General features: G+C 40.2%; 1 protein-coding gene across 1 annotated transcript in view; it reads right to left on the bottom strand.

Annotated features, from left to right (window-relative positions):
• Positions 1-13316, bottom strand: part of LOC140481479 (coiled-coil domain-containing protein 81-like) — a 114940-nt gene that overhangs the window by 65469 nt on the left and 36155 nt on the right. Inside the window, exons 6-7 of the mRNA XM_072577734.1 lie at positions 11528-11694; positions 5613-5730 (exon numbers count right to left, since the gene is read on the bottom strand). Coding sequence (XP_072433835.1) covers positions 5613-5730; positions 11528-11694 — 285 coding nt within the window. The remainder of the gene's footprint in view (positions 1-5612; positions 5731-11527; positions 11695-13316) is intronic.

Genomic DNA, 13316 nt, shown 5'->3' with positions numbered 1-13316 from the left:
TGCTAGTGGAGATTGTGGAAGCAGGCACATTACTAGCATTTCAGGCATATCTTGATAGACACATGAATGTTGGGCAAACAGAGGGGTAGATTCTGTGCATGGGCAGTAAGTAACCAGTCTAAATAAGGACTAGGAATCGGATCAGACTTGCTATGCTGAAGGAACTGTTCCTGTACTATATTGCATTGTGTAATAGTCCAGCTGAGGTCTAACCATTGTCTTTTATAAATTCATCATAATCTCCCTGAGCTTGTAATCTACGACCTTATTTATGAAGCCGAGCCTTAGCGTACTGTATGCTGATGTTATTGGACTGATTCCTGAAATGGCAGGACTGATGTATGAAAAGAGACTGGATGATCAGTTAGGACGATATTCACTAAAAGAATCAGGTGGGGGGTGGGTGGGGGTGGGGGGGGAAAAAGAGGGCGGGGAGGGAGGAGAAGGTCTCATACAAACCTAAAAAATTCTAACAGTACTAAGGTGGTAAATGCAGGAAGGATATCCTGATGACTGGGTAATCCAGACCACTCATCACAGTTTAAGGATACAGGGTAGGCCATTCAGGATTGAATGAGGAGAAACTTCCTCACCCAGAGAGTGATGAGCCTATGGAATTCTCTTCCACAGAAAGCAGATGTGGCCAAAACACTGAATAGTTAGATAGACAGATAAATTTCTTTGAACTAAAGAGATCAAAAGGTATAGGGACAAACTGCGAACAGGATATGGAATTGAATGATCAGCCATGATCATATTAAACGGATGACCACGCTTCAAGGGCCGAATTGCCTACTCCTGCTCTAATTGTTTTATGTTTCTATAGTTTACTTACTGCTCTTTCTACATGTCCTGGCAATTTTACTGACTTATGCATATATGCATCCAGGTTTCTCTGATCTTACACACTGTCTAGAATAGCACTATTTATATTATACTGTCTTTCCATGTTGTTCGTACCAAAGTGGACCATCTCACATTTCTCCACATTGAACTTATTTGTTGCCTTTCTGCCAATTGCATCAATAACTTATGTCGATAAATACAAATAAAAACTGTGGACATTGGAAATCAAATACAAAAACAGAAAGTGTAGGAGAAACTTTGCAGCTGTGGCAGCAGCTGTAGAGGAAAAAAAGGACTTCGTGTTTTGAGTCCAGTGACTATTCATCAGAACCAAAAATAGCTGGAAAAGCTCAGGGTTACAGGGTGGTGGGAGGGTTGGGGAAGGAATAGAGTACAGGAAGATGGCACCCACAGACAGGAGAGAGGTAAAACATGAAATAGACTGTGCAGCTGATTTGCAAAGCAGAGCGAACTTGCAAGTGATTCTGTTCCACATGTCTGCTGTCCTTGTCCTTCTGGATGACAGTGATCACAGGTTTCAAAGGTTCTGTCAAAGGAGTCTTGGCAAGTTACTGCAATGCATCTCCTGTATGGTACACACTGCTGTCACTACACGTCAGAGTTGAAAGAGTGAATTTTTAAAGTATAGGATTTAGATTCAATGAAGCCAGTTGTTGTGTCCTGGATGGGGAGTTTCATCCAGGCAAGTGCAGAGTATTTCATCACATTCTTGACTTGTGACTTGGTGATAGTGTGCAGACTTTGAGGAGATAGGTGGTGAGTTACTCACCACAGAATTCCTAGCCTCTGAACTGCACTTGTTGCCACAGTTTTTATATGGCTGACCCCATTCTGTTCTGGTCAATAGTAATAGGATTCTGATAGTGGTAGCCATGGTAATCCCATTGAATATCAAGGAGAAATGTTTAGGCTTTCTCAACTGGAAGTAGCCACTACCAAGTACATGTGCAGCACACATGTTACTCGCTGCTTATCAAACTGAGCCTGAAATTTATCCAGATCTTTCTGCATAGGATACAGGTTGCTTCAGTGTGTGAGGAGTTGCTAATCTGCCATTGCTCACTACCACATTGTTAACCACTGCGGTATTTTCTCCAGTTGCATGAAGTATATGCTGAACACACAACATACATAAAACTATTTTGATTATTTTGGAAATGAAAAGCTGCGATCCTATCTTTTACTACTGCATTTTAACAAATGGAATACGTGCCTCACCTTGAAGCTCTCAGGATTAGGGAATTTGCATAATAATGGCTAATGTTTGCATCAGTACTGGTGGGTGATAAAGCGTGGTGCTGGAAGAAGCACAGCAGGTCAGGCTGGTCAGAATCTGAAGAAGGATTCCACCCAAAAAATCGACTCTCTTGATCCTTTGATGCTGCCTGACCTGCTGTTTTTTCCAGCGCCACCCGTTATCTGACTGTCCAGCATCTGCAGTCCTCAATTTTTCCTCAATACTGGTAGTACCTGGAGCACTAACAAGGTGGTGAGGGAAGGAAAAGAAATGGCGTTAGTGTTGTTTGACTGCATAGCCAAAAGGTCCTTTTTTATTTCACTGAAAGCCCACTGCTTATTTTCACCCAAGTGTTTCATTTCACAAATTAAACCTGTAAGTCTGCACTCTTTTTTCCTTTATACTATGATCTTGCAGTATACGGCACAAAAGGCAGGATCAGTGGGAATTTTAGCAGATGATGCCACTTCATCAGTTCTGTTTCCTACTTGTATGTCCAGATGTAAGAAAGATTAGCTGCTATTACCTAGATCCTTCGGTGAAATCCCAGTTAGGGTTACTTCAGAGACAGAAGTGGTTGGGCCCCATCAGTTGTCCATTCCCACCAGTTCTCACTAGCCTCTTTTAAACAGGTATTAGCCTCTGGCTCCATGGAAATTAACAACCTATGAATTTTAGAACACTTTCTCTACAAAGATACCAGGTTCACAATGTCTCTAAATGTTTTAACTGAAATATCAAATAAGTAAAATCAGGGATCCATTCTATAACCTGATTTTGAACATACCATTATTTATTTAAAAAACCTACAGGCATTATATCTAGTCTTAAATGGTATTTAAAATATGCACCAAGACAGAATAATGTCTTGTCTTTATAGATCATCATATTCTTTAATCAATATCATTTAAGTATAATTAATAAGGTTGCCATTGTTCTACCAGGAGAAAGTGAGGACTGCAGATCCTGGGGATCAGAGCTCAAAAATATGTTGCTGAAAAAGCGCAGCAGGTCAGGCAGCATCAAAGGAGAAGGAGAATTGATGTTTCGGGCATAAGCCCTTGTTCTACCAGACCAAAGGACTGCCCTCTCATTACAGAAAGATGACTGGTGGTTATCTGAGGGTCACCGTGCTTCAGGTGAGGGAAGAGGTTGAGAAGGAGAGTCCCTCATGATAATATCAATCAGCACATGATTTGAACCCACAGTGTTTACTGTGGAAAAGGACATGGAAGATATAGAATGTAGGGAAATAAATGGTGACATCTTGAAAAATGTCCATATTACTGCTGGAAGTCTTGAAACACATAAAAGTAGATAAATCCCCAGGACCTGATCAGGTGTACCCTAAAACTCTGTGGGAAGTTAGAGAAGTGATTGCTGGGCCCCTTACTGAGATATTTGTATCATTATAGTCATAGGTGGTAAGGACAAGCCTAATGTCGGTGGTGGGCAAATTGTTGGAGGGAATCCTGAGGGACAGGATGTATAAGCATTTGGAAAGGCAAGGACTGATTAGGGATAATCAACATGGCTTTGGGCAAGGGAAATCATGTCTCACAAACTTGACTGAGTTTTTTGAAGAAGTAACAAAGAAGATTGAAGAGGGCAGAGGGGTGGACGTGATTTATATGGACTTCAGTAGGGAGTTCAACAAGGTTCCCCATGGGAGACTGGTTAGCAAGGTTAGAGCTCATGGAATACAGGGAGAACTAGTCATTTGGACACAAAACTGACTCAAAAGGTAAAAGGTGGTGGTGGTGGAGGGTCATTTTTCAGACTGGAGGCCTGTGACCAGTGGAGTGACACTAGGATCGGTACTGGGTCCACTACTTTTCGTCATTTATATAAATGATTTGGATATGAGCATATGAGGTATAGTTAGTAAGTTTGCAGATGACACCAAAATTGGAGATGTAGTGGACAGCGAAGAAGGTTACCGCAGATTACAAGATCTTGATCAGATGGGCCAATGGGCTGAGAAGTGGCAGATGGAGTTTAATTTAGATAAATGCACGGTGTTGCATCTTGGGAAAGCAAATCTTAGCAGGACATATACACTTAATGGTAAGGTCCTAGGGAGTGTTGTTGAACAAAGAGACCTTGGAGTGCAGCTTCATAGCTCCTTGAAAGTGGAGTCGCAGGTAGATAGGATAGTGAAGAAGGCGTTTGGTACACTTTCCTTTATTGGTCAAGAGTGTTGAGGTCATGTTGCAGCTGACAAGGACATTGGTTAGGCCACTTTTGGAATATTACATGCAATTCTGGTCTCCTTCCTATTGGAAGGATGTTCCAAAACTTGAAAGGGTTCAGAAAAGATTTACAAGGATGTTGCCAGGGTTGGAGAATTTGAGCTATCGGGAGAGGTTGAACAGGCTGGGGCTGTTTTCCCTGGAGTGTTGGAGGCCAAGGGGTGACCTGATAGAGGTTTATAAAATCATGAGGAGCATGGATAGGATAAATAGACAAAGTTTTTTCCTTGGGGTGGGGGAGTCCAGAACCAGAGGGCATAGGTTTAGGGTGAAAGGGGTAAGATTTAAAAGAGACCTAAGGGGCAACCTTTTCAAGCAGAGGTGGTACGTACATGAAATGAGCTGCCAGAGGAAGTGGTGGAGGCTCGTACAATTGCAACATTTAAAAGGCATCTGGATGGGTATATGAATAGGAAGGATTTGGAGGGATATGGGACAGGTGCTGGCAGGTGGAACTAGATTGGGTTGGGATATTTGGTTGGCATGGAAGAGTCTGTTTCCGTGCTGTACATCTCTATGAATGTATCTGCATCACTCTGCATTACAAGCTAGCCATCCAGCCAACTGAGCTAACCAACCTCCAATACTATACCTGATGAAGAAGACAAGATATAATTTGAAGTTATTAGCACAATTAAATTATATTACTGCACTGAGTAAATTAGATTAGATTAGATTACTTACAGTGTGGAAACTGGCCCTTCGGCCCAACAAGTCCACACCGACCCTCCGAAGAACAACCCACCCAGACCCATTTCCCTACATTTACCCCTTCACCTAACACTACGGGCAATTTAGCATGGCCAATTCACCTAACCTGCACATCTTTGGACTGTGGGAGGAAACCGGAGCACCCAGAGGAAACCCATGCAGACACAGGGAGAATGTACAAACTCCACACAGACAGTTGCCTGAGGCGGGAACTGAACCTGGGTCTCTGGTGCTGTGAGACAGCAGTGCTAACCATTGTGCCACCATGCCGCCCAAAGCAGATTTTTTTTTTCAATCAATTAGGAATTTACATTTTGAAACAGTGAGGCTAAATTACTTGTCCTATTTCTTATCTCCTTGGAAAATAAAAATAAAAACTGTACTGGAGAGCAATGATGATTCCAATTACTGTGTCATATATTAAAATTGAAAATTCCATTCAATTTGAATGCAAGCAATTTACATACAGAATTCATGAACAAGGATATTGGCTAATGGCACAAATGACTCAGACAATTAATTTGATGCAACTTGTCACATATTACCTTTCTGATAAATCTTTGTGCTCAGTAATCTTTTGAAAGTCTTCTGTCAGACACACAGCGGAAGTTTTGGCAGGAGTCAAAGATTGTTTAACATAGGACTGTTTGACATGGGGCATTTCTGTAAAAAACCAAAACAATGCTCATATTAAAATTTTGCCAGCTCCCAATTTCAGACATGAAGGCGGTGATTCAGTCTCAATATGCATCAACTAGGAGGCACAGATCACGACTGTACCTTATTAATGTTAATAGCACACTATCTCTATCTATGGCATTTGCAGAGGCAGCTTGCTCATTTGAATAAAAATTAACATTTATTTGGTTGCAACACTCCCAAAGTTAAATGCAGGGGCTTCAGGGTATTTAAATGTAATATGGTGAACTCAGGAGAGCATTCCTATGGATGTTGTCTGCTGCAAATTGTACTTTTACATTTTCATGCATTGATATTGCTTGGCAGATGTAGTGCAAATGCCGCATGTGCTCAAATTGCAAAATGCTGGCTTCCTACTGGTAAGAATGGCCAAAAGGTGGACAAGAAAAGAGAAGATAGAGAGAATTTTAAAAGGTTATAGTCAACAATGAAGGAGAAAAAAAGGGAATGGCTGAGAAGCAACAATAAATGAAGCATAAGAGTGAGAGGAGCAAAGAAGAAGAAGCATACAGAATGAGAGGACAGCCAGAAATGAAATGCTGAAAAAGACAAAGAACACCAATAGGAAGATGCACTTGAGGCAATGCAATGCAAATGCAACAAGAAGTGACTGGGACATAGAACAGTATAATACCTAAAAATGATGGTGCACTTGTGCAAGTTGGCTCCACCAAGCCAGATATTTACTCTGTGGGAGGAGAAGGCAATAGTATCAGGGTGAGGAGAGAAAATAAAGACAGTCAAGCACTAGAACTAATGATTTTTGTAGGGAAAAATAGAATACCATGCTCTCTTAGGAACCAAAAAGATCTCCAAACAGCTTTAGGTGATGCCTGGAGCAGTCTGCCTAGGATTGCAGATTACACCTGTCACAGAAAAGAGGGGGAGGTGAAACGAACTATTATTTTTGTATTCCTCTTTTGGGCATATCAAATATGGTTTTTAAATTTAAAATTATCTTCGTGTTTTGTTTTTCCCTTTGAAAAATACGTAGTCACGTATTTTAATTGTTTGTGAGACACATTCATGCACAGGTATTCAAGAAAGAGAGAAATTTAAGTAAAAATAGCTACAAATTGCAAATTTCTTAAAATAAAAGATATCAACTTTGTTCACATGAGACCAGTAAGTCAATATCCAGTTAATGTTCTCTCAGTTGGCTTACACAGAGATCTCTTTTGCAACAGAACAGATAGTGAAATTTCTGATGCATGTGAAGTAGTTGAAAATTGGTTCATTCTGCAGATGAAGCAAAGTTTCTTTCCAGAAATCAGACTTTTGGGAGATATGGAGATCAGAGGCAGTAAGCCTGGAGGAACTTAATTTTTCAAAGTTGCAAACAGACTGATTAATAAATGTCAAAGTTATATAGTTAATGATGGAACAAATAAACTAGCAGTTGCAATCATGTAATTGGGCCTGCAGGTTGAGAAGTGGTTAGCTCCATCAGCTGAATGGCTGGTTTACAATGCAGATTAACGCTAATCGTGAGGGTTCAATTCCTGCTTTGGCTGAGTTTACTATATCCTGGGAGGTTTTGGCAACTTTGCAGTTACTTATCCATTAATCTTTTAAAATTAGATGTGGGAATTACAATCATTGCACAATCTTAAAATGTGTATTGAAATTAGGAACCTTCAGGAAACATGTCTTGGGTCATGAAAGAAGAAAAGTATGTTGAATCGTTTGAATTCGGAAGTTCGCTAATGTGCAGCAACTACTATATTTCTATGCATTTATATCTCATTACTGGCCCAACCGGCTTCATTTATATGCCACTTTAAATTCTCTCCTTCCCTAAGAACTCTAACAGCAGCAAGTCTAACATCAAAGTCAGACTGACTGTTATGGCAACAGCTTGCCACTTTCTGTTTCCCTGCATAAGAACTCCTCTCATTTTATATTACAAAAAATGCAATTAGGTACTTTTTAGCTCAGTTGTTTGGACAGCTGGTTTATGATGCTGAGTGACACCAAAAGAATGGTGTCAATTCCTGCATCTGCTGAGGTCACAATAAAGGTCCTGCCTTGTCAGCCTTGCCCATTGTCTAACTCCATTTACAAATTGGCAATTCCCACCACCATTGTAGACCTGACCTCAAACAATGACAAGACAGAATACAGGAAAGAGATCAAGTGATCAGCAGCATGGTGTAAAGACAACAATCTCTCCAATGTCAGCAAAAAGGAGGTATTCGTTGACTTCAGGAAGAGAAGTGGTGGAAACCCCTCTAACTGCAAACATGGTGCTGAGGTGAAGAAGGTCAAGAGCGTCACATTCCTGAGAGTGATGATCACCAACAATCTTTTCTGGTCCACCCACATTGACACAATTATCAAGAAAGCACAACGTCTCTACTTCCTCAGGAGACTACAGAAATTTAGCATGTCTGCAAGGACTCTTCCAATTTTTTTTTGATGCACCACAGAAAGCATCACAGAATGGTATGCTAACTGCTTTTCACAAGAAACTACAGAGAGAGTCATGAACACAGGCCGGTCCATCATACAAACTCGTCTTCCATTTATTGACTCCATTTATACTTGCTGCTGCCTTAGGAAAGCAACCCCAACATAACCAAAGACCTTTCCCACCCCAGTTGTACTCTCCTCTGCCGTCTTCCATCAGGCAGAAGATATAAAAGTTGAAAACAGGTATAAACAGATTCAAAAACAGGTTCTTCCTTGCTGTTATCAGACTTTTGAACAGACCTCTCAAATGCTAATACTAATCTTGCTCTCTCTCTCTCTCTCTCTCTCTCTGCACCTTGTGTGTCTGTAACACTATTATGCACTCTGTTCTGCTATGCTGATGCACTTTGTATGGTACGATCTACCTGTACAGCATACAAAACAACACTTTTCACTGTATCTCAGTATATGTGACAACAATAAAATAAATCATCTCTTTCTAATGAGAATGTGGAACATTGACAATTTTTTAAATTAATAATTTAGATCTTGGTGGGCGGGGTCAATTGCAAAGTTTGCAAATGAAACAAAACTTGGAAGAATTATAAACTGTGAAGAAGAGAGCTGTGAACTCCAAAAGGGGATAGACTAGTTTGAAGTAAGCAGATGAGTTTCAATGTAGAGAAATGTGAGGTAATATATTTTGAAGACCTTTGAAAGACAATACAAAATTGGAGTACAATTCTAAAGGCATGTATAATTCACAGATCATTGAATATGGGAGATAGGTACACACAAGTCTCCTTTATTAATAGCGGCATGGGTATAGGTGCTGGGTGGTTATAATGCAAGGAAGTGATGTTGAACTTGTATAAGACATTTATTCGACTTCACCTGAAGTATTGTTTACAATTCTGGAAGAATCTGAATTCATTGGAAAGAGTGCAGAAACTATTTACAAGAATGTTCCAGAGACTTCATTTAAGAAGATAGAATGAAGAAGTTGGGACTGTTCTGCTTGAAGAGGAGAAAGCTGAGAGGAAATATGATTTACATTTTCAAAATCTTGAGTGGATAGAGCAGATAGGGAGAAACTGCTTCTGCTTGTAAAAGAAACAAGAACAAAATGGCATATATTTAAAGCAATTTGGAGAGGAAGCAAGTGTGATATGAGAAAAAATAATGGCTCAGCAAGCAGTTAGGGCATGGAATGCATTGTCTGGAAGTTCAATTGAGGCATTGGTATTAAATGATTATTTGGATAAAAATAAGATGCAAAGGTGTGGGGGGAAAAGCAGAAGATTGGCACTTGATAAAAATGCTCATGTGAAGAGCCAAACCAGACACAGTGGGCCAAATGACCTTATTCCATAAAGCAATCATCCAGTCTGCATTTGGCGCCTCAATGTAGAAGAGATCACACAGTAAACAGCAAATACAGTAGAATAATAAAAAGTACAAGTAAATTGCAGCTTTTGGAACCTTTGTTTGGAGCCTCACACAATGAAGATTCAAGAAGTAAAAAGGTGTTGCACCTCTTCCAATTGCAAAGGAACACAGCATGGGAAGGGGAAAATGTGTTGGGATGAAATGTCATTGAGGAAATTGTCCTTTTGGAATGCTGACATCGTGCTGGGGGTGGGGGAATAGGAGGAATGTGTTTGGTGGTGACATAACACTGCAGTGGCATAAATGGAGGAAATGGAGCCCAGTGGGGTGGATAATGAGGGCAAGAGACTTCTATGAGAGTTGTGGAAGGATAAGGGAGGGATGAGAGCTACAGTGTAGAAAATGGGCTGAACACAGTTGAGTGCCCGATTCGCAGCAGTGGAGAAATTTTCAAGTGGGGAAAAAGGAAGAAATGTGAGAAGCACTATTATAGAAGATAACATCACCAGAACAGGACGAAGACAGAGAAACTGAGAGGATGGAATGGAATCTTAACAGGAATCAGCTTTTGAGGAAGTACAATTGAAAATTGGTGGGCTTATAAAGAATATTAGTGGACTGTATCCGCAGAAATGGACACAGTTAAGAAATGGAATGGAAATCATGGGGATAGACCATGTGAAGGTGAAAGAGGGATGAAAATTGAATGCAAAATTGATTTAAGATTCCCAGGCCCAGGGTACAGCAAGAAAGAGCACTGATATGGTCCCAATGTGATGGAAAAAGTTAGGGAATGGGATCTGAGAAGGATTGAAAATAGGTATGGTGGTTGTTAAGGCCTCTGTTCAAGGAAGAAGTGGAGAGTCCTTAGAACATCCTGCTGGAACAGGGAAGTTTCATTGAAATTCATTGACATTCTTATGGCATTGCTAGCTTGTTACTCCTCACTGCCAAGGTGGCACTGACACAAGTGCAGCCCTCAGACTAGGCTTCCAGGGTCTGGTGGGGCAACCTCTTCTGGTTATCCTCTCCTTTTACCACCCTCTTCACCAGGATCTCCAGGTTTCTGTTGGAGAATCGTAGCACCATATTCCCTTTCTCTGACATGTCCATTCTTAACCCAGTGAGCTGCTTCGGAATATCACTGCTAGTCTGAATGCATGGTGACTTTCTGAATATATCATAGGTTGCCAGGGATGCTGGGTTTTTTATTCATATCCAATGAGTAGCAATTTGCACTGGGAAAGAGGTATTGATAAGGTGGGGATAGAATGTAGGGTGCCATAGTAGCAGGGTAGTTAATGAGATGGGTTTAGTAATATGCAGTAAGATGCAAAAACAAATGTTATTAGGCTTGCCTGCGAAGATCCCACCAAAAAACTTGACAAAACTCACACTTACACAATAAAACATGCAAGATTCTGCCCATGATATAATATAATGCTATTGCTTAGCTTGGATAGCGGGTTTGCAAAGCAGACTGATGCCAACAACATGGGTTCAAATTCTATACCAGCTGAGGTTTACATGTAAGTCCTGCCTTCTTGTCCTCTCACCTTGTCTGGGGTGTGGTGACTCTCAGGTTAAAAACACCACTGGTCACCCCTCTTTAATATGGTCCTCAGGAAATGTGGCAACTTCCCTTTACCTTTATTTGGTACAATATTCTTTTTAAAAATTGAACAACATGAGACATCAGCTGTATACAAATTGTCCAGGGGTGGGTGAGATAAGTGATTCAAAATATTTTTAGCTATTTGTATAAACAGTAAAAGATAATTTCAGTGGAATGAATTAAAAGTATTTTGGAGACCTTTGTCTTTGAACATTTCCTCTCAACATGTACACACAGTTAAAATATAGCAAAAATGCAAACAACAAAAAATTAATGTGAACCACACTACCTTATTTTTTCCTATCATTTTAGTAACTAAAGTGGAGGTAATTTCATTCATCATACCTGTTGCTTCTCTACTTTCCTCTCTTTCCTTCAGTTTCTCAACTTGTTCACTTTCTCTATTTAGCTCATTTTGTTCAGGTTTAGAGAGGGCTTCATGGTTTTCTCTGTTTTCTTCTTTAATTGACAACAGCATTGATTTTCTTTCATTGAGATCACCTGGCGAAATCCTACAGTAAGGTAACAGTTATGACCAGAGTTAAATACTCATATATGTCTCACGACACCATACAAGCCACAAGTAATATCTAAGCCTGACTGGTTATGTTTCATTGTTAATATCCCAGTTTAGTACAATTAATAGAATGATCTTGAAATTCCTCAGAGGTCCCATCAGATCCCACTGAAACTCCAGTGGAGGTCCAGCAGAATCAGAAAACAGAAGGATTCTGATCATGTTCCATCCTGACTAATTTTGAAATCTTTTAGTCAGTCATATGAAGAGACAATCCCCAGCCTGCCTTTCACAAGAGATATGATTTTGAATACAAACCAAGTGTGAGAGTCTCTGAGTTGGAGTTCTAACCTTACTAGCTCAACTGGCTCAACTGAAGGGGAAAACAATTTAAACATGAATTTTCTGACTATATTACTAGCAGAGCCAATATGTGGTGTATTTGAATTCTCAGGAAGCTTTTCATTAAGACCCAGATAGGAGGTTAGTGTACAAAATAAATGTGCACGGGATTGGGGGCAATACACCAGCATGAATTGAGGATTGGTTAGCAGACAAAAAAAAAAGAGTAAGTCATATTCATAAATGGAAGCAGTGACCAATGGTGTACCAGGAGGATCAGTATTGGGGCCCCAGCTGTTCACAATCTACGTCGACAATTTGAATGTGGGGACCAATTGTAACAGTTCCAAGTTTACAGATGACAAAACTTGTTGGGAATGTGAATTGTGAGGAGAATCCAAAGTGGCTTTAAGAAGATTTTAGGCAGGCTGAGTGAATGGTCAAAAACATGGCATATGGAGTATAATATAGATAGATGAGAGTTTATCCACTTTGACAGAAAGAATAGAAATTCAGAAGGCAAACAGTATGTTAGCCTTTATCACAAAAATAATTTGAGTACAGAAGAAAAGAAGACTTACCTAAATTGTATAGAATATTTGAGAGGCCACAAGATGAATATTATGTGAAGTTCTGGTCCCCTTGCCTAAGGAAAGATATACTTGCCAGAGATAGAGTTCAGTGCAAGTTAACCGTATGGCATGATTGTCTTATGACGAGACAATGAGGTGCCTGTAGTCTCTGGAGTTTGGAAAATTAAGAGCGATTGCATGCAAACTTACAAAATTCTTAACAGGCCACAAACAGGAACAGGACTAAGCCATTCAGCCCCTTGAGCTTGTTCTACCATTCAATAACATCACGACTGATCTGTGGCCTAATTCCATATACGTGTCTTTGGCCCATATCCCTTAATACATTTGCTTAACAAAAAAAATCTATCTCAGATTTAAAATTCACAACTGATCCAGTGTCTACAGCCATTTATGGAAGAGGGCTCCAAAACACTTACCACCTTTGTGTAAAGAAGTGCTTCATAACATCACTTTTGAATGGTTTGGTCCTAAATTTCAGATTATGCCTCCTAGTTCTAGAACTAGATTAGATTACTTCTAGATTAGATTACTTTACAGTGTGGAAACAGGCCCTTCGGCCCAACAAGTCCACACCGACCCTCCGAAGAACAACCCACCTATACCCCTACATTTACCCTTTACCTAACACTACGGGCAATTTAGCATGGCCAATTCACCTAACCTGCACATCTTCGTGACT

Source organism: Chiloscyllium punctatum, chromosome 9 (assembly GCF_047496795.1).
Source record: "Chiloscyllium punctatum isolate Juve2018m chromosome 9, sChiPun1.3, whole genome shotgun sequence".
In the NCBI taxonomy this organism is placed as follows: domain Eukaryota; kingdom Metazoa; phylum Chordata; class Chondrichthyes; order Orectolobiformes; family Hemiscylliidae; genus Chiloscyllium; species Chiloscyllium punctatum.
The sequence above is the reverse complement of the archived record's forward strand: the minus strand, read 5'-3'. Positions and strand labels throughout refer to the sequence as shown.